Source organism: Pezoporus occidentalis, unplaced genomic scaffold (genome assembly GCF_034315485.1).
Source record: "Pezoporus occidentalis ecotype Australia unplaced genomic scaffold, CSIRO_AGI_Poc_V1 ctg4, whole genome shotgun sequence".
NCBI lineage: Eukaryota > Metazoa > Chordata > Aves > Psittaciformes > Psittacidae > Pezoporus > Pezoporus occidentalis.
This window is the reverse complement of record NW_026915724.1, coordinates 3,472,401-3,496,900: the sequence shown is the minus strand read 5'-3', so window position 1 is coordinate 3,496,900 and position 24,500 is coordinate 3,472,401. Positions and strand designations below refer to the sequence as shown.

Here is a 24,500-nt window from a genome sequence, read left to right as displayed (position 1 = left end):
AATGATATAGAATACAGAAGCACAGAGCTGCTGCTGCTGATCCCTGAAAAGGCCCTGATAAATCCCCTAGATCAAAGGATGTGAAGTTTTGTTAAGTTTCTTTTGTTTTGGTTTTGTCTGTGTCAAGTAAAAACTTGATTTTTTCTAAATACTAACCTGTATTCCTACATTAAGGTCAAAATAATGCAATGTTAGTTAAATATAAATATAAAAAAATAAATTACACTAGTAAAAATATTAAATCAATATATCCCCAAAATCAATATTTAACTGAATCATAATTTGCCAGGGCAAAACCATCAGAACATCTTTATCAGTGCTAGTAAATAGCATAGTTTAAAAACCAAGTGTAGCATTGAAAAATTTATTGCTCTTATAAAAAGCTCTTATTAATATCATAATTACATTTGTCTTCCTTTTTAAGATATAAATTGTCACTGTGATTTAGGGGTCCATTTGCAGTTTATTCCCAGTCACAGTAAGTTATGTTAATACGTTAATAAATTATGTATTACTAACTTGCAGTGTTAGCATTTCCAAGAGAAACGTATTTATATTACAGGGATTCTTCCTGATGTTCAAAAATACTTTTCCAAACACCATGCACGGTTGTTTTACAAAACCTGAAAAATTCAAAATCAGCTTACTTACACTAATTAGGCAATTTAATTACTCAGCTGACATGTTTTGTGGAAAATTGCCCAATATCCTTCTATTTAGTCTGTAGGTTTTTTAAATAATTAGTGTTAATTCCTGTGTCTTTCTGTCTTCCATGAGTAGAACTAGGCATGACAGCTTTGTTTTTCAGCTACTTAGTTTAGCAGATTATTAGGCATATTGTTATTCTCCAACAGTAAAAGATGCTTTCGCATTTAGCAGACAGATGTGGTGGCTAGAGGCTACATACAAATGACTTTTCTCCAACTTAAGGCACACTTTCATAGCAGTAACTTTTTAACAGGATAATTAACTATATTATATTCTTATGAATGTGGCAGACTTCCTGTTAACTGTAAGTGGTTCATTTTAAGCTAAATGGTTTTATATAAATAGAGCTTTGCATAGGGACAATGCTCTCATGAAATCGGATTCAACACAGATATCAGAGTAAATGAACATTAACAGCCCTTTCTGGCTCAATAAAGCATGAAATTATCCTATAAATTCTTTTTTCATCTCTAATAGTAGATCTTGCAAAAAGTCATCATCCTTTGCGAAGAAGGATGCCAAGAGACAAGAAACCTCTTCATCTTTCTTTCTTGGCCATGCTGCCTCAAGACATCTCCAAAGGCTTTACCCAGATAAGAGAAGGACCAGAGCTGGGCCCCTGTCCTTTACATATTTCACTGCTGTATCAGTTGACCATTTAGCAGAGAGACCCAGAATAGGTGGCCTTGATACAGACTGTGGCAGGTGGGGGAACTCCAGGCTATCCTGAGCCACCCTGTGGCATCTCTGCTAGGCTGACCAAAAAGCAAGAACATCCCAGAAAAACAGGAGCTGGTACTGATGCCTGAAGACACAGAGACTGCTCAGCCAGGGTTAGGAAAAAGTATTAAGTACCTATGAAAATAAAATACATTTCATAACAGATTTTGTTTTCTCAAGCAATTCAGTGACTATTTTTTTTTCAGTTTCTTCATCCATTTGCATCCCTTCTCATAGGGAACATGGCTTTTGTTATTTACATGAGGAAAATTCAGTTGCAAGATTATACTTATGCATATAATCTGCAAACTATAACAGCTTTCCACCAGTTTACCACAAGCAAGTTACCTGTTGAAACTCTCGGCTTGTGTTTGCAAAGAAAATTAAATTTGAGCCCTAAATCCCATTGAAATTCATTGAAAGTCAGACCCCCTGACTTCCTTAGGCTCCTAGGGAAATCCTAACCTGAGTTATTAAATTGTTTTCACAGAGAAAGAGAGATTGACAGGGAGGTCCTGCCAGAGTGATACTGGAGTTACCTGGAATAATCCTGATTGCAAGTGTTACCGGGGTCTCTGCTGTTGTCAGAGCTGTTCCAAGTCTAATGAAAATTGATCTGGCGTCTTTCCACTGTAAGGGAGTCGTAGAAGAGAGACTGTCTTCACACGCTACTGGACCCTTAATTACAGGTCATACTGGTAAAGTCTACTTCTGCCATCAGTGCTGACCCTACACTCAGACCACAAGTGGCTCAGACAAAACAGAACAGGTTATAAAAGGGTCTTTGGAGAAAGAAATACAGACCTTCTGAGAAATACAGATATTCATCTACTGTAGCCTTTTATAGAGGTAAAGTTCTTCAGCTGTTTTATAAGGTATAGCATGGTAACACTCATACACAGAATACAGGAATCAAACACTGCACAGTAACTTCAGTTTGAGATACCTCTTGACACAATTTCCTCCTCCCCTAAATCAAGCAGTTCACCCGCTGCATCACTGAGGTCACCAAATGTTACACTGGAGTGACACATCCTTGTCTAGCAGCCGATTATAACCCACAAAACTGTGTAAACCCTTGTCAAACGCATTACGGCTATTCCATTTGTACTCCAAAATTTGCTCACTGCTTTCTAAGCGTTTTGCAGAGATTTTCTGAGCCAGAAACATACTTACAGAACGAGGATTCTTGCTGGATTAAGTGCAGTTAAATCACCATCTGCTAAGTCATATAATAAAACACACAGGCAAATGTTTCCTTCAGAACAGACAAATGATAATAACAGAGTATTATGCTTTTCAAATACTAAAAACGTTGGGGATAAACTAGCAACTAAAAGATCAAAACACTGCAGCGACAAACTAGCAGAGATACTGCAGCAGAATCTGACACTTATTCTTAGCAAATATAACAGAGTAACCAAACTAAAATGTTACTTCTCAGTTTCACACATATGAAACAATGTGTAGAAAACTATTAACAGCACGCAACTCCTTTTCTGGAGGAGGCACAATTCAGTTACCATCCCAGGCTTTTATCTTTGAGATACTCAGCACACGGCTGACAGACGCTGCCTTCTCTAGCCATTTTTATGAATCCATCTTTTCATTTCAGCTGTACCTTTACAAGTGTACAGAAAGAAAATCTTATATTTAACAGAGGTGGGGTTTTTTTTTATTTTTTTTTATTTTCCATATAATCACAGGAAATATATAATGTTTCAATCATAGAAGAACTGGCTCAGGAGATGAAGTAAAAGATAAACTGTCTGCATAGGCCTTAAAAAGAAACCAAAAAGTAAAAAGCTTAGATCACACTACATTCTCCGTTACATTGGTGTGATACAGGGGGAAAAAATTCCCAGAAGTCAGTGAAATATCTGCAGGCTGTTGCAGGAAGAAACAAAATTATGAAACATTTTTTTTCTCCTTATTGCTTATTTTCAGGAACATCCTGAAGACCTTTGGATGGAAAACAGGAGCACTGATTTGGGGAACAACAAGTCAGGCTTGAAAATAAGCCCTTCCCCACTGGTGGGGTTCAGTGCAGGTTCCCTTTCACACTGGTGTGTGGTGTTGTCCCGCCTTGTGCCTTCACACAGCTTTACCAGCTAACAATTCTTCAAAACCACTTACTTCCATTTACTGCCATTTTTAAGGCAACAACAAAAGAATGTTATTGCATTTCCTTTACCTTTCTCTTTTATTAATTTTAAAGTAAAAATCTTTGACCTTTCATTGTAAGAAGAATCTATTCTGAATCAAACACCTTATTAGGCTGTAATATCAGTCTCCCTATGTGCTACTCAGTGAAAGGGCAGCATTTTAATCTCAAAGGTTACTCTACACTATTTATTTATTTATTTATTTATTTATTAGACTCATCATCACAGCATCTGAAAGCAGATTACAATAGGCAGACTTCAGCGTGAGTCTAATGTCTCCTGGTTTTCAGAAATGAAATTGAAATGTTTCAGGTAGGGAGCACAAGGTGAGCCTGGCAGCAGTCCTCAAGAGATATATGCTTGTCTATGCAAGATGCTGTGAGAAAAAATATCCTACTACAGAGGAAAGAAATGAAGCATGTCTTTTACAGGAATGATCAATTCCCATCATTTTTTCTTTATCATTTATTTTCACTATCCAGTGTTGCATAAAACCAAGTAAGTTTTATATTTGGCTGCTATTCTACATAAGCACCACATTAATGAATAATGTATTGCTATTAGTTACAATATTACCTTGAAAATTTGTATTTAAAAGTGTGTAAAAAGAGTATCAATGTCTAACATACTGTTAACTACAGTGCGTGAGCTTCAAACATTTTCAACAATAGAGGGGAAAGAAACCTACAGAGAAAATACTGCACTGACAGATGCACAATGAGGAAGTCATCATTCCAAATATGATATAAAAGAAAAATCCTCTCTTCCAAATACTAAAAATACATGAGCTATATGGGCTGCTTTCTGGCTGTCCCAGCTGTCCTCCTCCTTCCTATAAGGGCCAGCAAGGCAAGGGAGCAGATCTGGGGTGAACCTGGCCTGTGGTGGTGAGGGAGTTCTGTGTCAGAGCAGCAGCAAGTCTGATCCACACTGAGTGACAGAACCCTTCAACCCAGTGCCAGGGAAGCAGCAGCATTACACACCCACAGTGGAAGGAAAACAGCGGTGCAGTAGAAGACCAGATGAGCCATGCTGAGGTGAAAGCACATCTGCTGACTGACAGAAACTAAAGGACAGCCTTCAGAAAACATGGCATCCAGATCCAATTCAAGTTAACACAAGCCTTTTGGTTTTGGTTTCGTTTTGTTTTTTGCTTTATATTAACAGCATATCAATGATATTAAAGGGATTTGGAAGCCTGTAATTCAGAATTCAACTTGTTATGTTCGTTTACCAGACCTGTAAGCTATTACACTGTACTAATAACATTCAGCTGCGGAATCCCAGATGACTAAGGAAATTAAGTGTTATACACTTAAAAATCCATCAAACCAGGAAAATCCAAATGTTTATGCTCCGCTTTTTTTTCTTGTGATGTAAGCAATCATTAAACTTTGTGACTCTAATCCAGTACTTCTGATTTATTCCTTGTAGAAAGTATAGACTAATTACCTTGATACACAACTCTTGAACCATATAGTAATGTACAGTAAGAAAACTTTAATCACACAAAGCCCACAATATATGAATATATGTAGCAACAGGCGCTCAGCACAATACGACAATATATTAGCATCAATGTGATATGGAAGTTTGCTCCCAAAACGAAACAATGAAACTGTTTGTACAGATAACCATTGGTAGAAGAGGTGACACAGGGTTACCTAAACACAGGCAATCTCTAAACAAAACTGAAAAGTTTGTGGATGGCCCCTGGGAGTTATCCAAATTGTCTGCAATTACAGCTCAAACTGGATTACATTAGTGCCCCTGCACAAACAGGAAATCATCACAGAGATCATCCTTTTATTAACACACATTGCTGAAACCCATCAGGGAAACATTTACAAATGTCAGATTGGGTAAGCCTGAAGCCACAGAGCTGGTATCCTCAGTGAAACCAATGGAAAAATTCATCTTCTCCAGCCTACCAGAGTCTAAATATGTCTTGAACAATGTGATAGATGAAAACAGGAGCCAGAGGAGTTGCACAGAGAGCAGTCTTGAAACCAAATGGGATATTATTAGTACTGTCCACTCAAGAACGAATGCAAGACGAAATGAATAGTAAAAAATTAGAATTAAAGAGAAAAAATGCATCTCAAAATGTCAAATTATGAAAATAAGTATACACTGATGGATAAACATATTTCCACTGGAAATACTTCTGCCATCAAACTCAGATTAATGAAAATGATACCTGTTCCCAAACTGTTTTCACTATGGCAAAGAAACCTTGTTTTATTGTTCCCTAATTGGATTGGTGACTTAAAAAATGTTTAATAAACTACATGCATTTTCATTATTTCAGATTACGTAAATAAATTTGGTACAAAAATCCCCAAAGAACTTATTATCTGTCTAAAAGTGAAAAAGCTTTACAGATTGGATCCCACTCTCTCATTCAATATTAGGTGTACCTCCTTATCTTCAGGGGGTCTGGGAATGTGCAATAGTTAGTGTGATTTATTAACTTTTCTGGAAAGCTTTTCTAAATGTAATGTTCATTAGAAGCCAGACCTGAGAACGAGTAGACCAAGGCAGCAGTAACCTACCATGACTCTGGCCCTCATCAGTACAAAAACATTAGTATTAATTAAACGCCTCCAGACCTTCCTTTCTGCTCTGACTGTGCTTGCTGCAGAGCTAATTGCTTCTCTCCTCCGGCACACGTCTGTCATGTCTGCCCTGCTTCACAGCAGCCAACTTCATGTTCTCTAAATGGGATGAGCAGCCTGCAGATAGTAACTGATTGCTTTCAGAGTGCCTCATAAAACAATTGACACATTTTATGCAGACTAATCTTGCACTGTTTCCTCATCTGACTTTTTCATATGAGGAAATGAGTTGAATTATAAAACTCAAAATCTCTGTGGCCTTTTTAAAGCAACTGCATCAATTAGAAAGATGAATAGAAAGGTCTTGATTGCAGCTGACATTACTATTGTGAAGTATTAGCATACACAGCTGGAGAGAAGGACTTAGTTAATATACAGTTTAAGAAGAACTAAAGAATCAAGGAGATACAAGTGACAGATAATGTTTACCAAAAAAGCAGCTCTGAACTTATGGCACTGACTTATGCTCTATTATTACTTGCTTCAGAATCCCACGTAAGAGGATTACTGTCTAGTTTGGCACTATGTACAACAAGACTATGCAGCACATCACCAAGGGGTTGTACCAGGAGGCTGCCTTATATCATCACACCCACATATATATTCTTCAAGTCAAATTTCCCACATCAGAAAGGCACCAGCTGCCAGCTCCCTGAGCTCCACACCCTTTTATAGCTCGAGAAAATGGGGGAGAAGCAAAAAATGTCAAGAAGTCTTTTGTTTTCAATATAACAGGAGTGCAACACAGCCTAAATTAAGGGCAGAACTGTATCCAAAAAATAAGCACCAAGCTGCTCCACACACTCCACATCCCAACTCAGTAGAGAAGCAGCAGAGAGCAGTCCTAAGAGCATGCAGGGACTCTCTGACACAAGGGTTACACTACAATCTATTCTAATGCTATGCAACTAATTCTTCTAATATCTCTGGACAGGCCATGCAAACTGGGATTAATTCAGCACTAAAGTTGAAGAGTTGCTTAGTACAGCAGTTGTTCTTTGGAGAAATCCTAATGCTCGGACCACAGAATAACTGTTCTGAGCATCTTATTAAACTAGACAAAGGAAATTCACTACATTCCTTACACACTGCACCATTTTTTTTCCTGTCAGGCACAATTCAAACAAAAAGCAGCTGGCTCATAGTGTAGAATGCCTATCTGCTAATACAAACCTCATGGCTATCAAACTCTTCTACCATGTCCATTCAGCACTCCTCTCACTGTCTGGATCAGTTACATCTTCTTCTCCTACAGGAAAGTGGTAAATCTTGACCCAACAGTTAGTATAAGATTTCAGTATGCCAGCTTGGGCAAACAATGAGATGTTATTTCTCACATACCCTGAAACTGTGACATGAAATAAATCCCTTCTTCAGTCTCTGTAAGACTCAAAATAGGTATAATTACACAGTACAACTCTGAGAATTAAAACATGGGGTTTTCTTGAAAGTACTGCACTGCATCAGGCCCATGGGAAGCTCTTTTTTGTAGGACTTAATTTTGGAGTGTGGGGATGCAGGGGAGGATGAAGAGGGGAATAAAGTTGAAGAAAAGTTAATTATAGACCTTTCTGATCATAAACAGCTTGCTTTTACTTTTCCAAATACTTAAAATATGACTACATACCCAAAGGAGTAATGGCTGCTTTAACAATATCAGTGTAAGAACTCTCAAAATTAGTTCACCTATTCCTCTATTTTTCTCTAGTAAATTGAACCTCTTACCTTTATGGTAGGCTGAGAAGGCATATAGGGACCCAAGGCTTCTGACTCACTACGTTTAAAAGTGTTCTTCAACACTTTTCCCATTAGCTGGTCTGGCAAATCCTAACCAATCAGGTTTACTTCATTTCTTACAGTAGGCTGATATTATTTTAATCATCACAAATGCATGGATGTGGTAGTCTTACCCACTCTTTTTATTTTGCTTTCAAGGTAAAATGCCTCCTTACTTGCTATCAGTGTCCTACTTACTTCTGAGTACCCAAAGTCAGTGAAACTATCTGTAAACTCAGTAAGCATAACAAGTGTCCACATCTAAGCAAAAATCAATTGCTAACAAATCTCAAGTAAGGCAAGGAGCAAAAGCTAATGAGGAAATGTTTTCTACTTCTTCATAAGCCCAGTTGCAGAGGTAGCCTTAAATGTAGAAGGTACTCTCAGAAATTATCACCTTCTTTCTCCCGGAGCATCTGGAGAAGCCATGGGAGTAAACATGCAGATACTATTGCCTACTTTGCTTCTGCAGCCAAAGGAATTCACCAGCCAGCTATATCTTTGCCGTTATAATCACTGTCCCATTAAAATATTCAGTCACTCAGGTCAATCAATATACAGAGTTTCCACATATCAAAAAATTGCAATTCCTACTTAGGAATTATAATTTAAATTACTACTCTTAAGCATCAAAATTCAGTCCTCAGCTATGTTTTTGAAAAATTATTTACAGCATGGCATCACATTACAGTGGTACAGCGCTGAGTTCTGAGCCTTTTTATTCTCCTTGTGTAACAGGACTTATATTCCTCCAATAACACAATGCAGGGTTAGTAACAAACTCACATCTCCTTTTTTCAAACAATCCAAAAATGCCAATTCCTTCCCTCAGTCATGCTATTAGCAGAAGAAACACAGTTTTCTGAAATTCCTATTATAGGGCAATTATGTAACTTACCAAATAAATGCCTGAATTTGTGTGCCTCAGCACTATAATACTGCAGACTCAAAAGCTCATGTGTTATCTAAATTCCCCCATGACTATAAAATTTCCTTAGGGATACCCTCTATTTCTGTCACTAGACAGCTGTATTAAATCAAGTTAATATAAATTGCTCATCCTGTTTACAGACATTACAGAATCTAATACCATGTACTGGTCTTCCACAAATTTTTTACTTAATTTAAATGGGAGGGTTATTACTGAAGCTATTTGCACTCCAGAAGGTTACACTCTCTATTAATCATAGAATCATAGAATAATTAGGGTTGGAAAGAACCTTAAGATCATCTAGTTCCAACCCCCCTGCCATGAGCAGGGACACCTTACGCTAAATCATATCACCCAAGGCCTCGTCCAACCTGGTCTTGAACACTTCCAGGGATGGGGCATTCACAACCTCCCTGGGCAAAAGATTAAGCCTCTTTTTCATTCACCGGGATGAAGCTACAAACAGAAAATGTAAATTCATACCAAAAATCACAAAGTGGCAAATTCTTCTGTTATTGTTTTTAAACTACAGCTACTGAAATGGCAGGGATTGATGAACAGTGTGGAGAGGTATATTGGGCAATAGCAGGAAATGCTGGGCAGGTGAGAAAAAAAACATAGGCAGAAGGCAAAGCTTCTCTGTTCTCCCCAAAACTCCCCAGCCTTGCCAGGGCCTTTCCTGGACTTCACAGACACTACAGCAGCTTCAGTCCTTCCCACGGATTACACCTGGAAGTGGCTCCAGCAGATGCCCATGGCCCTGAGCCCCTTCTGGCTCTGCCCACCACCACCCTGAACTGCACCACAGAGGCACTGCTGGTCCTACAACACTGGCACTATGCCTCCCCTCATCCTTCACCTTTCCTTGTTTTTGTTCAGCTGAAAAATCCCACCTAACCAGCATCTTCAGGGTATTCTGTTTATGAATTTCATGTGGTTTTGACCTCTGAGTCTATGAGCTGATTCCTTGGGGATGTTTAATGGAAAAGGTAGTGTTTTCAGTTGTCTTACACATAGCAAAGTCTACTGAGCCAACAGCTCACCTGCATACACCAATATCTCTTTAAGTACATGGAAAGCTTAACACATAGCAACTTCTGATATTATCTTAAACAGTATTTCCTTTAGACATTCTTAGACACAAATGAGGCTTGTCTGACACATTCTGTTTGAGTAATTATAGGTTAACAACCACCACAGTGTACTCACAACTATTTCCCTGTCTACTTTGGTTTATCTATAAAAACACATCACTTAAAATGATTTCTGGGAAGGTCAGGTATTCAGACTTTCATCTAATGAGGGATGGAAAAAAAAAAGAGAAGTGGGAACTAAGGTGTGACTGACAGCACTTGACTTCAGCAGTGCCTATGTGACACCTGAAGTCAACTTCTGTGAACACATCTGTGACAAACACCAGTGTAAGCTACAGCTTGGGTATTAAACAGCAAATCAGAAGTTATCAGAAGATCCACTTACCTAATATATGGATTATCTGAAATATTCTGACTCTAGAGAATATTTTAATTAATCCAGAAGGAAAGTATACAATCACAGGAGAATCCACCCAGCATCTACTTTTTAACACTTACAAGAAGCTGATTCAAAACAGACATAAATATGGAAAGTAGCTGCTAATTTACAAAAGTTCACTGAATTCAAAGAACTGAAGAGCTGGCAGCTGATTTCAGTGGAGCACTAGATTTTAAGAAAATCAATGTTGAGACTTTCTTGAGGCTTTCAGTGATACAAGACACAGGGGGTAACCATCAGATTCAGGTCCTATTGTGCATGGTGCAATGTAAAGAAAGTTTCAACATCAATATATGCAAGAAAAAGGAAGCACCCCAAAAATACCCCAGCAAACTAACAAAAAGAAAGCAAGCTGCTGAAAAAGAACCTGTGTTGGAATAGAAATAGCACAGCAGCATATCATTAGTGGACATGCAGTACTGCTTTGCAAATACTTCACGTGATACAGTTTCTTTATTTTCTTTGAATAATTTCCATATCTACTTGTTCAAATCACAAGTAAAAATAAACGTTTCCTACCGCATCTCCTCCAAACTCACCATAAAATGCAATTCATACCAGAGTATGATGTTTTTCACTGGTGTAATCTGTGTTTGTTGCCAAGTAAACTGTTTACCTACATGAGATTATTAACAGCAGCATACTTTCAGTCATTAGACTATTCCCACGGGTTGAGATAAGAACAGTTTAGTAACTAAGGTATAACACAAATCACTACTGCTACCACCAATGATAATAATGATAAAGGAAATAACAAGGGAAGAGAATACATCATCTCACCACCAGCCGACCGATAACTCGCCCCCCCAGCCCGACCAAGCTCTGCCCGATACCTCCTCCAACCCTGCAGTCTCCCAGCCCTTCCGGCTAACTCCCAGTTACATCCTGGGCATGACGTGCTGTGGTATGGAATACTTCTTTGGTCAGTTTGGGTCAGGTGTCCTGTCTCTGCTTCCTCCCGGCTTCCCCTCCTCCCTGGCAGAGCATGAGGCTCACAAAGTCCTTGGCCAAACCAAAACATCGTTGTTATCAGCTCTGTTCCCGAGCTGAAAGTCAAAACATTGCACTGCACCAGCTACCAAGAAGGGGAAAAATGACTGCTACTGCTGAACCCAGGACAAATAGCACTCGAGTTCCTGGGTTCACACTTCCCAATTCCTCAGGTAAGAACAAATTCCCTGTGGCAGAAGAGAAGGGAAGAGGACAGGCTGGGGTTTCCTAGCTCTCCCGTTAATGCCATGCAGTGTGAATGAATTTCTGGCCTTGTGACAGTGCAACAGATGCCCAAACTCCTAACTCTTCAGCAGCAAAGTGGGACACAGCCTATACTTCTCCACGCTGCCGGATGCTGACATATTCTTTCCCATCACAGGAAATGTCCTATTATATTCTCGGCACTTGGAAGGAGTTGGGGTATGGATCTGACTGACACAAGTGAAATTAGCTTGCATGCACACTGCAGAGCTGTCTGTTGTCAACTTTACTAGCTCCAGCCCATGTGCCCAGATAGTCCGAGCAAGCTGCGTTAAAAGCACCACTGCACTTGAATAAAAGCATGGACACCAGGACTCAGACGTTTGCTCTATGTGCATAGCCCTCCCTCCTAGAGGCTTCCTGGGGAAAACATTTCCCTCTTCTGACTGTGTCGCTTCAGTGCCTTCAGATTACAGCTCTAATGACTCTCAGCATCCCCTGTAGCTGCTGTGGGACGCTGTACAGGCACCCTTGGACTTGGAGATGAAATTGACAGCTCTGGCAAGGATTCACAGAAGGCAGGCAACGGCTTGCCCTGCCCTCAGAGTGCATCTGGCACCACCACATCCATCAGAGGTGCCAGATAGCGCTAACACTTACTTTGACCCCCATAGGCAACAACTGCCAGGGGGGACCAGTACAAGTTTGTGCCACTTTTGCACAGTAACTTCTCAACTCTTTTTAAAAGAAATAGGAAAGACATGTAAAAACAACAAAAAATGAAATCTGAGTTCATGCTTCCCAAGTAACAAGGGGTTTTGAAAGTGCTATCAGGGTAAAAAAAGACCTAAAATAGGATTAAAAAAAACAGTGTGAGACTCGAATCTAATATGGTTGTTTACTTCCCTTTTAAAATCCATGGATGAAATCCATTTACCTATTTTTAAAACTGGAATTTTTAGCTGTTGGCCTTCAGGATGAAACAGCAGGTCAAGCCTCAGTTATATCTGCGTTCCCTGCACAGCCAAGACAGAAACTTATATATCTTTGAATGACGGTAGATAAAGAGAAATCCAGTGTCCTCTCTTTTGACTGCATAAGCACTTTTTACTGCAATTAAGCCCTCCCAGGTGAGGCAGTCACTGAATGAAAGTTAAGTGAAAATACATGAAACACAAAGCATCTCTAATCCACTTGCAAGAGGAGTAGTTACAGTGACTCTTTACAAAATAGTTGGTGTATCCAGCAGACAGCTAAAGTTTCCAGCCCTAGGGTAATCAGACACTAGATCCCAAGCCTTCAGTTCCTGGGAGAAGGTATAAACAAGCTGTTACTAAACGGCCACTCTCACATCTAAGTTTCCAAGCTTCTCTGGGGACCACGGCAGGTTCAGATGCTTGTCTGCCCAAACCAGCCCTGCTGCAGAGCTCACCAAAGAAGAAAGGAGCTGCTTCCCAAGAAAACAACATTACCAAGTTCAAGGTATTGTCAGCCTCAGAAATTATATGTGAAGCATTTAGACAAGTGCTAAGCAAAGAAAATAACTGAGCCTTGGGACTTCAGTGACTTTCAGACCCCTGGATTCAACTCAGTTTTCCTTCTTCAACATAAAAGAAAAGGACTAACAGGAAAGTATGTGCGTAAGTCTCTTCTTGCTCCTGTGAAGGGCAAAGCACATTTTGCTATTCACTTCAAGAGATGTTTTGTCAATACAGCTGCTTGTGAACAATGACATAGCTCATGGCAAGGTCACAATGCAAGAGATGCAGAAAGCATCCTTAAAGGACATGACACTGGCAGGGCAAGGGAAGGTATATCAGTCATGACACTAAATCCCTCAGGCAGAAAACCAGAGGAAAGGCTGCCCCAACCTTTCACTGAACTCACTGTATGCACACACTACTTACACAGACATAGAAACCCACCAATCTAGGATTATACTATGAAAAAGAAAATAAGTGTGAGTCCACCTATTGAGCAGGTGACTAAAGTGGAGAAGTAGAATTTACCCTTTCTATTTCCGCAGCTATAGGAAAGGGCAACAGAATTGCATAGTGCTACTTTAATTATTAGGAACCATGTCTGACGCCTGATCAGTGTTTTAACAAAAAGATGCCAGAGAAATGCCAGAGAATCACAATATTGAACCCTCTAAATCATCTTGTGTGAGAAAACAGTACAACCTGTGTGCACAGACAGGCCTGCAGTCACTTTACGTGCATGTCATGATGCTCTCTACGCCCAGGCGAGCACAGTGCACTCAGCCTGCAACTACCTCTGCCCAGCAGTGTGCAAAGAAAGCATGTGCTTGTACAAAAAAGACTGTTGATAGGCCAAGTCTTAGTGTTAGCATACAGATGATACACCAAGATGTGGCTTTCAACCAAATAAGCTCAGATCCTGTATTTGAGGGGTAAGCTCAGCACACTGTTCTTTTACAAGGGAAACACAGCAAACGAAAAAACATGCCCTTTTGCTTCAATTTCTGTTTCATAAAATCCTGCCTCCTCACAGGCATGCTGTAAAAATAAATATACTGTGTCTGTATGGTTTACCAATTACAGAGATCAATGCTGAGAAAACCCTGTAGGAAACTAGCCTTTTCGGGTGTCGGGTAGCAGGAAGCATACTCAGTGAAAACCACAAGTGGTCATAGGCTAAATAATGAGAATAAAATGAAATGCTGATCTGCCATTTCACTGCTTCCAGGCAGTCCCTTCTGCTCAGTCAGAAAGTTGATCCTGCCTTGGAAATCCTCAGTGATCTTGCAGCATCCATACAGAGGACTGAGATGCCCTCACCAGGTTCCAGCTCCTGTCCTCCAGTGGCATCTGTAACCCCAGAAGTGCCAGACCAAAACGAATCAAAGTGAAACAAATATCCAGTGCTTCCTGCACAAATATGCAGACAATGGCATGTTATGGCCCAGCTCTGTAACAGCTGGACTCTGCCCTGAGACCCAGCATGCAGAGATCATGGGTTTCTGAAGGAGTATGTGAAACCACTCCTGCCTTCTCCTTCCAGGTGGGACATGGATACAGGGGTAGATTTAACTAGAAATACAATAAATACAATCAACATATACACATATATACAGGCTATGGATAAGTCTATGAAAGATGTGAGGGGTACACAGAACACCTGGCTGAAAAACACTAGTTAGAAAGTGATTTCCAAGCAGAATACAGTCACAGTGAAACAGTTTACCTAATGCTATAAACAGCAAACCACAAATGATCCTCATGAAAACAGAGTCCAAAATATTTTTGGAGCTAGTCTAAATATTTATTCTTTTTCCTGGTCAGGAAAGCATTTTACCTCCCCGGCTCTCAAGCCATTATCTGTAGCAAACCCACTTACACAGGTTTATGCAATTTTTCAGCTCTGATCTTATAAAAGCTTTATCTTTGCATTTTGTAATTACGGTTTGTTCCCAAAACTATGGAGAGTTTGCATGAAATTAAACCAACTTAGTCACTTTTCTCATATCATATCCTAACCTACAATGTTGTGGAAACTGAAATAAAACATCCTTAGCACAATGACTAATTTATCCACTAGTCATTCTTGGGGTACTGGTGAAAGACACTCCTGGATGCTAAAATATTTGCCTTTCTATGCATAAAATTTCAAAGTAAATACCTCTTTTACAATACCCACTTCCAAAAGAAGCAAAATATCTAAAAATTATTCAGGCACTTTAATGCCACTAATAAAACTTCCCTTTCCAAGAGCCACAGTTAATTTTAAGGAACTGCTTTTAAAAAGATACAATCACAAGGAAAACTCACATTCAAGACAAACTACTGGCTCCCTACGAAAAAAGAAAAAGAAAACAACAAAAAAACCCCACTGTTTTTGGGAAAAACATGCTGTTTGAAGTGCTAGAATCTGACAAGTAGGAGAAACACCAAGACTTGTGAAGTCCAATTCAAATCCTAATTAAATTGCAATTAATTTAATTTAATTAATCAAAAGGAAAACTTGCACACATCAGGCAGCCGACAACAGACATGCTATGGTACAACTGAGCACAGAAGGAAGAGACCTTAGGAGAGGATAAGGACAATTTAGTGATTGCCCAATTTTTATAGAAAGTGTGTAACTTCCATTTTGGATTATCTGTGATTAAGGGAGCTGGTTCTTGTATTTCCTAGACACCTGTTACAATCATCACTTGCTTCCAAGCCTGATGTCATACATTTTCTCAAAGTTAGCATCGAGGCATCAAAGTACCGCCAGGTTTAAGGGGCAGGAGGACCTGGAGATGGCACTGCTTTCACAAGGAAGAAACATGCCACGGAAGAGTGAGCTTGCACATTGCTATGCAGGCAGCCCAAATACACATCCCTTCTTGGCACCTCTGTCTTACTAAAAATGACATAACACCTTGTAAGCTGGCCCCGTGCCACCCTGACAGATGGACTTAAGTGTAGCTAGCCAAGAGACTATGTATAAGCATCAAATATGTTTTTTGAGAGCAGGACTTCCAGCCAGGAATGTTAAAACAGCTGTCCACATGGAGCTTGCATGCCTACACTTAAGAGGATATGCTATTGCCACTCGAGCCCTGAGCTGGATTAACTTGGAAAATAAATAAGATAGCTTCCACAGCCACATAAGGTGAGTTTTTGTAGAATCAGGATTAGTAATACTCAGGGTGGCTTTACTGACCTACCCTTAGTGGACACACTCGCAGGACTGAAGAGCTCTCCAGTTCTGCAGCTCAATGGAACTTTCATCATGTGCACGCTTGTAAACAAATGTCTCTCATCTGAACGCATGTTTATATATGCTACTTTTCTTTGACATAAGAAAGCCATAGAAAGCAATGCCAGCATAATCACAAACCTGTTAATGACCTTCCACTTTGTGTTAGAGGTTACTTTTTTTAAATGCAGTGTCCTCACTCAGACATGCATCGGTGTGACTGGGATCTGTCTCAACAGGCTTTCTTCTCTTTTCAAAACTTCAGGTCCCATGGCCCACTCCAAGACTTCTTGCTAGCTCACACCCACACGCATGCATACATTGTACATTTTGACATCATGTGCATAGCTTGCCCCGGTAATAAAATCATACCATGGTAGCTGGCCTGCAGAGCCATGCCCTAGCCGCCTCTATCCTATCCTTGTACCCAGCTGGGCTGCCAGCCGTCCACGAACCCCTCTCCTTGAGAACAGGAAACATTCCAAACCACTGAGAAGCTCCAAAAAAACATGTTTGCTCCCATCAACATGGCAAACAATGCTTTTCTTTTTTTTTTTTTCCCCCTACGGAACTCAGACTTTACTCCTGCCACTGAGTCATTTGCCTAAGTCTATAGGGAGGCAAATATTCAAATCTGAACAAGTTAAAAGTTTACTTAGAAGTTCACACTATTTAAAAAAGATTTCCAGTGGGAAGCAACATCACTTCTAGCCCTGAGTAGCTTAAAGACTGAACGGATGTAATGGTACATTTTACTCAATGTTTAAACATGCTTTGTGTTTAATTCCTCTCCCTGTGGTTACAATCAGACATCAATTTTGCATGTATGCTGTAGCCAGGTACCTCGTCTTTACTCTTCTGAATCACAACATACAAACACAAGTGGACCCTCAGTATGGATCAAAGCTGCCTTCAGTGCCTGGCAGGTAAAGGGTCACATAGCCTTCCAACAGCAGCTTTGTTAACTTTAAGGCTGATCTTTGATGCAATTAAAAGTTACCTGAGTCACTTTATTACGATTTCCTGTTCTAGAAGCCCTTCAGTAGCCAGCACAGTGAGGATTTCCAGCCACTGACCTTGCTGCTCCCTTTGGTAAAGACTTCCTCCTCCTCTCCACAGTTCATCACTTTTAACCTTCATTTCTCACCTACAGCTTTTCCATTTCCTTTTCTCCCATGTGCTTGAGGACGGTATGAAATCATGTATTTGTAAAAGTTTCAGCCTCATCTGTTGCTCCAAACTACAATTACTAACCTCACCAATGAGACACTTTGTTTTTTCATACTGCCAATAACGTTGATTCTAGGTTAATCTATATTTCCATGCCACTTAACCTTTCTCAGAGGGAAGAGAGGAAAAACACTTTGACAAGTATTTCACCAGGCAGATTAGCAATACTGTGAAAACAACAGAAAAAAAACAGATTAATACCTCTCCCTCCTTCTGAAAACCCAAAGTGCCTCAGGCTCTCTCAAGACACGGCACATAGACCATGCATGGCTTTAAAACAGTTCAGGGAACAGACAAATTGCTGAACAACAGGTCAAAAGGAATAAAAATACTCATCTGGATCACTACTTTCACTTAATAAAGTAATTACACACACACACTCCTGAGTGTATTCCTTTCATGCATGTCTGTTTTACATGGAATGATTATCTTCACTGTTATCATGAAATCAAAGTAAGCTGAACTGCAGATGGTAATGCTGAGCATCCAAAAGCCCTTGGCAGCTCTCAGCCCCGTAAGTGCCTCTCCTTAATTGAAAAGAATTTGAAGGAGTATGTGAGGTTAACTTCTTACAGAATCCTGCAGGATACTAATGCAAAGTTATAGAACAGTCAATCTTCTTACGTATTGTACAAGCTATCAAAAATGTATGGTGTTCATTACCATGTTGAAACTCCAAAAAAGTTTAGTACCCAGTTCTCTGAGAAAAGCCAGGTGCCAGACTGGACTGTCATTTTGTTGTGTCCCTTGGGGTCTCGTAACCGAGCTCTTAAAGGTTTTACTTGCTGTTTTATCAATGCTTATTAATTCTTTTTGAGTTGCCAGATTACTTATCAATGCAAGCCGAAATTCACTGCTAGCTAAACGAATGCTAAGAAAGTAAAACAAAGCATGCCAAAACTCTCAAAGTGCTCATAAAACATTAACATCATAGAGACTTCAGGCTTGAGGCACCCTGACCAAAATTTAGGAATATACAGTTTTTGCATTAGCAAAAAGAAACTTGAAGGGGCATGGCAAACTTTAACATTGCTTTCTGAACACGTCACCTGCTAATGTCAAGTGCTGAAAAGTGCCAGGGAAGCCAATCTTCTCTGGCGTCCTGGTCCCCATGCAGGAGCATGAGAGCCCAGCAGACTCTACACCCACCACCTTAGCTCCACTTGTCACTGTGGTTCACCACTCCACAAAACATTTTAAAAACAGGAAAGCATGGCAATTTTACTTCAACAGTTCACTTTGGAAGGAAAGCTTAGCAAGGATGCTGTTCAGAAAGCACAGGGCAGCAGTACCTGCAACTGGTCCCTCAGAGAGATCTGCCTTCAAAGCACCCTGGTTCTTAGATGCCTTACCTAGGTAAAGCGAGGCGTTTTCTTTCTTGACATTGTCATCTAAGTAGGTTGGTCCCAAGGTATAGATGGGTGTGGAGCCCATGCCAATGAGGATTTGGGCACAAATGAATAAAGCTACATAGAGAGAGTGGTCATTTCCACCGGAGTCCTTGACACAGGCTGGCGACTCCCACTGCTCTTTGGCGGTGCCATTGCCAGTCACACACAAGCCCTCATTACTGACAGAGGAGTTCAATTCCTGGATCTGGTATGGTGGAGAGATGAAATGAGGTAAGGAGAAGAGTGCAGCCCCAAGGGCGATGAAAACCCCCCCCACAGCCAGCCAGAGCGGCCTCCGTCCACGCCCCCCAAAGTAGCTGATGAAGACCACCACCACCAGGCTCCCAATGTCAAAGCAGCTGACCAGCAGCCCTGACTCCGAGCTCTTGAGGCTGTATCTCCGCTCGATGGTGGTGATGACGCTGCTCAGGTAGCCGGAGACCATGAGGGACTGGATGAAGGTCAGGAAGCACATGCACACCAGGAAGAAGCGCGAGTCCGCCAGCACAGCCCGCAGGCACGCTCTGCCCGGGGGGCCCGCCAGCAGCACCGGTGGCGGCGGCAGCGGGGGCCCCGGGGACACCCCGCGCCCGGGCACCGCCGGCCGGCCCCGCTCTGTCCTCCAGGAGAAGCTCCCGCTGGCGCTCCCGGCCCGTTCGTCCTCGGGAGCCGGTCCCGCGGAGGGGCTCGGAGGAGTCCCGCCGCCGCCCCCCCCGGCCGCCAGGGGGGAGCCGAGCGCGGCCCCGCGGCCCAGCGGCGCCGCCCCGCCGGACGCGGGCAGGCTGCGGCCCCGCGGCGCCTCCGCCCGGCCCCCCGCCGCTACCGCCGTCCGCTCCGCCCCGGGGCGCCTCTGCGCCGGGGTCCCTGCAGAGGCCATGCTGGGTCCGGCCGTGGCCTCAGAGGAGCCTGGCAGGCTTCATCGCCGCCGTGCGTCGAGCGCGCTGAGGGGCCCGGCAGGAGCGCAACATAGCGGGGAGGGGAGGAGGGAGGGAAAGGGGTGGCCCTAGCCGCACGTGTCAGCCAAAGTCCTTTGTGGCTCCATCCTCCCTCAGTCTCGCTCCGCTGCCGTCGGCTCCTGCCCCCCGCCGCAGCATGCCCGCGGCACCGCGCTCAGCAGCTGCCCGCCGGGGCCTCGCGAGCAGCCCACCCGCCGCGGGGAAGTGCCGCCCGCTGCCGCTCCGCCGACCGCATCCTCCTCTCTCCGCGCCGCCAACACGGGTGTCAAGAGCTCCGATCTGCGGGGGGTGCTGCCGATCTGCGGGGCGGAGAGCAAGCACGGGAGGTCAGCGGCGCCGGCCCCACCGCCCCTGGCCCACCGCCCCTTGCCCCACCACCGCAGCCCCGTTCTCTGCCGACCCGACCCCACGGGCTGAGTTCAGCTCCGGGGAGCTCCCACTGCCCATACCGGGAGGAGGGTCGCGGGAGTGCCCCAGGGACCGCGTCCTTGGGGTCAGCACACGGATTTACATAAGAACAGGGGCTGACACACACGTCCTTGGGCCTCGACCAGAGTGCGACCCTTTTATTAGGCGCCGGATGCGACAACCAGAGGTCGCCGTGCCAAGCCTTTTATTTTCCAGCCTAAAAATAAACACGTTGAAATAAATACTCCGCTACAACTCGGCGGGCCAGGGAGCAGCAGCGGGCGGAGGAGAGGAGAACAAAGCCGATACCGGGCACCGGAGGCAGGCACCCTAGGAGACAGCACCCCGGGGCCGACCTCGCCGCCCAAGCTTTCCTGGGTGCCCCCCGAGCCCGCGGACACGCGGGACCGCCGGGCGACCAGTGATGCGCAGCCTTACCTACCCGGCAGCGAAACACGCGTTTTGCCTCCTTTGTCCGCTTTTGTCTCCCCGCCGCCTTCTGCTCGGTGCGGCCGCATGGAAGGGCGGGCAGGGGACGTAGCGGCAGACCTGGCAGCCGGACCCCAGAGGCTGCTCTCCCCCGACCCCCAGTGTAGGCAGAGGGAGGGAGCCGGCGGGGCGCACCGGGCTCCTTCCTCCCGGCTGCGGCGGGGCGGAAAGACGGGGCTAACTCACCGTGCCTGCGGAGCTGGAGGCGGCAGAGCCGGGCAACCAGCGGGGCCCCGCGCCCGTCACCCAACGCCCGGTCCCCCTCGGCCGCCTCCGCCTCCCCGGGCGGTTCAGTGGAGCGCAGGCGCGGCAGCTGCCGCCGCCGGGCAGGGCAAAGCTGGGCGATGCCGCTTGGCACTCGCCCCTCTTCCAGTCTCCCCTCGTAGCTGACAAGGAAGAGGCTCCGCGACACTCGCGACCTGCACCGACAGGGCATAGGGGCAGCCCTAGTAACACCCCCCGAAGAGCCTGTGGAGCACCGGGAGGGTGAGCCCGGGGGCAGGGCTGGCTTTGCCACCGGCTGCCCGGTGTCGGGGCTCTCCCTCCCCTGGGAGCTGCCGAGCGCCGCAGCTTCGCGGCGGTGACTGAGAAAGTCAGCGGAGTGCCTCAAGCGATATAGGCACCGCGGTCAGCCCCAGCCAGCTTTCGGGGTGTCTGCGGTACACACCGCGGTCATGAAGTGTTCGGGAGACGAGACCTCAGTTATAGCGTCTGCTGCAAAGTGAGAAGAAAGGACACAGTGATTATTTTATTTATTTAATGATTTATGAAAATAGAAAGCTGGGCCACCTGATGACCCATTTTATCCAGGGTCCTGTCTCCAATGTAGACTATCTCCGAAAGTGGGAAACATGCACAAAACCTATGCTCGTGCAGGAAAAGTTTGCTGTTTATCCTCACAGAGTTTCTTCCTACTTCCCTTCTCAGTTTGCGTTGTGTTATGAATTGCACTGTTTTTTCTCCCAACTCTGATTTTAAAGATCTGGTATTAAATCTAGGTATTCCTGCAAATGGTGACATTTGTTGTGGTTTGATGCAGGGTGAGCTGATGAGGTATTCCTCTTTTTGCTCCAAGTTTTACCATAAGATAATGCCGAGGAATACACCAAAGAAGTACAATATCCTAGACGTTTCTGAGCAGCTAGTGCTTTCTGGCAGGATTGAGGATTTACCCTTGATTTGTTTACCCTCCTTTAAAAAAAGAAAGACTCGCCACATTTGTTTACTTATTTATAATCCTGATGGATAAGATAGTTTTGTAGGGTACTATTTTTAATTTTTATCAAGTTTCTGCTTGATACCTCTTTGTGTTTGCTCAGCACTCAAACAGCTGAACTCAACACAGCCAAAACACTACTTTGTTTTTCTTAGGTTGAATATTAATCATCAGTATGCTGAGGTAACCGAGAAGATCAACAGCATCCTGGCTTGTATCAGAAATACTGTGCCCACCAGGACTAGGAAAGTGAACATCCTGTGGTACTTGGCACTGGTGAGGCTGCACCTTGAATACTGTGTTCAGTTCTGGGCCCCTCACTCCAAGAAAGACATAAAGGTGCATCCAAAGAGGGTCAATGAAGCTGGTGAAGGCTCTAGAGAACAAGCCTTATGAGGAGCATCTGAGGGAGTTGGGGTTGTTTAGCCTGCAGAAAAGGAGACTCAGTGAAGACTTTATTGCAGAATAACACAGCAGTTGCAAACACTAAAGTCTGAAAACAGGTACAATTTCAATTCTTACCACAGTAGCAAACCTATCAAGAGATAAAATTGTGCTTAAGACTAGGTGAAGTTGTTTGTCTCAGGAATTTATTTCAGCTGAGTACAGGTGCCAAAATACGTGGCTTCCCTGCTTACTTTTGGCTCTGAATACTTAAATAACAGGTTAGTTCAGCAAAGAGGGTATTTGTAGTCTGCAGTGGGTATGAGCATCCGGTGCCAAGTGATGAATGGGAAATCATTATTACTGTCTTCAGTTGACAGGTTAATTACAGAAGGTGCAATTATGGTACCCAACTTCACAATAAAATACAAATGTATAAGACTTATTATGCAAACTTTCTGCTTTTAAAATTTCACCCTAGTGAATTCAAAATATATGGTATCACTCAAGCACAAAGCAATTAGTGTTGCAGAATGGTCTGTTTATGGCTACAACTGCAAAAGAACTTAGCTCCCATTTTGCTAGATTAAGGACATGGGCTGACATCCGACTTTTTGTTTATATGTGTTAGCGAAAGACATTATTGAGTCAGGACTACTGGAAGACAGACCCTTCATCTTAACAGTTCCTATGTTCCCAGCTGACAACCTCCTTCCCACTTATGTGGGCTGCCCCTGCTGTGGTGGTGAGCACTTGCCCAGCACTCTCAGCTGCTCTTCTTTGAGGGACATGACCTCTCCTCAGAGGGATAGTAGCCGTGAGCAGAGGTTCCTTAATGCAGGCTGTCTTGGTCTCAGGAGCTGTGTCAGTTTCAGAAGAGAAGAAAGTATCTACAAAGGCACCATCTTTTTAAGGTCACGCTTCAGTTGTGATGAAATTGATGCTTTAAATGTGCTTGCTAATCCAGGGAGCTGTTGACACCCAACAAGGTGCCTCAGCCTGATCTATTCCAGGCCACAAAGAGAGGGGAGAACTCAGCTGAAGGGGGGCTTGAGTTGATGGCTCCGCTTTTCCCTTAGTATTTCACATTTCCCAACAGATCTTCCACTCAATGCCACAGGTGCAATAAATCAACACACTTATCTTCCTTCCCCTTTTGCCTAACGCTGCTGCCATTTTTGGGCAACATCTGCTCTTCATTCCCAGCCTAATATTAATAAAGCAATAAGCAAAACAGGATGTGCATTAGGAGTTTAATGGGCTTTATGTCCTCCTGGAGCGTGAGCATTGGGAAGCATGAAGTGAAAGGACAAGTAACTTCACTCCTCAGGGACTCTCACCAAGCTAGTGTCCTAATGAACTCCTGAGGGAAGCTCACTGCTGGGAGGCAGCAGCTCATTAGTTTTATTTGGGCTGTCAGAGAGAGCACTCATAACAGCAGATCCTAAACTAAAGAGCTCATTTAGTATGAGAAATGAGCTTAACCACAGTCAGATACCGTTTAGATAAATTCACCTTAACGTTTGTTGCTCTCCAAAGAAAAGCTAGCTTCAGTTTCATGAATGAAATAAAGAAAACTTGAATGCCAGGGAGGTGCAAAGCAATAGGGGAAAGGAAGAAAAGAAAAGGCAGAAATAATGGTTAGATTCAGGGGTGACAGCTGTCAGCATTGAAACTGTGCATATCAGAGAAGAAAGGGCTACCTTTTCTCACTGAAGTTATTATTCTACATTATAGGTTGCCCTGTGCCATGCTCTCCCACCCTGGGAGCAGCATCATGATCTACAGTGGGGTGGTGGGAGCAAAGAGTAGCAGGATAAAGGCCATGCCACCTGTATTAGTCATACTGATGTTTCTTGGAAGCTAACTGTTATCTTTTAGAAGATAGCAAGTCTCAAGAGTTAAGTTACAGGGAATCTACTTGACATAACTGTGTAAGCAAAACCCCAACGTTTAAGTGGGTTTGTCTGAAAAAGCTAGTTGAGCATCTGAAAAATGGGTCTAACTTGTGATTATTTATGTTTGTCTCCTATGCAAGTACACACAGAAAACCTCCTATTTTGAAAAATAA

At 43.2% G+C, this 24,500-nt stretch overlaps 1 protein-coding gene across 2 annotated transcripts in view; it reads right to left on the bottom strand.

Annotated features, from left to right (window-relative positions):
* SLCO5A1 (solute carrier organic anion transporter family member 5A1) overlaps positions 1-21,148 on the bottom strand; it is a 67,267-nt gene extending 46,119 nt beyond the window's left edge. The window contains exons 1-2 of one of the 2 annotated variants that reach the window (XM_062633217.1): positions 21,016-21,148; positions 18,938-20,231 (exon numbers count right to left, since the gene is read on the bottom strand). In XM_062633217.1, the coding sequence (XP_062489201.1) occupies positions 18,938-19,853 (916 nt within the window). In that variant the 5' untranslated portion in view covers positions 19,854-20,231; positions 21,016-21,148. Of the gene's footprint in view, positions 1-18,937; positions 20,232-20,782; positions 20,906-21,015 lie in introns of those variants that run through there. The other variant, XM_062633218.1, reaches the window with a different exon arrangement.
* Positions 21,149-24,500: the final 3,352 nt, after the last annotated feature.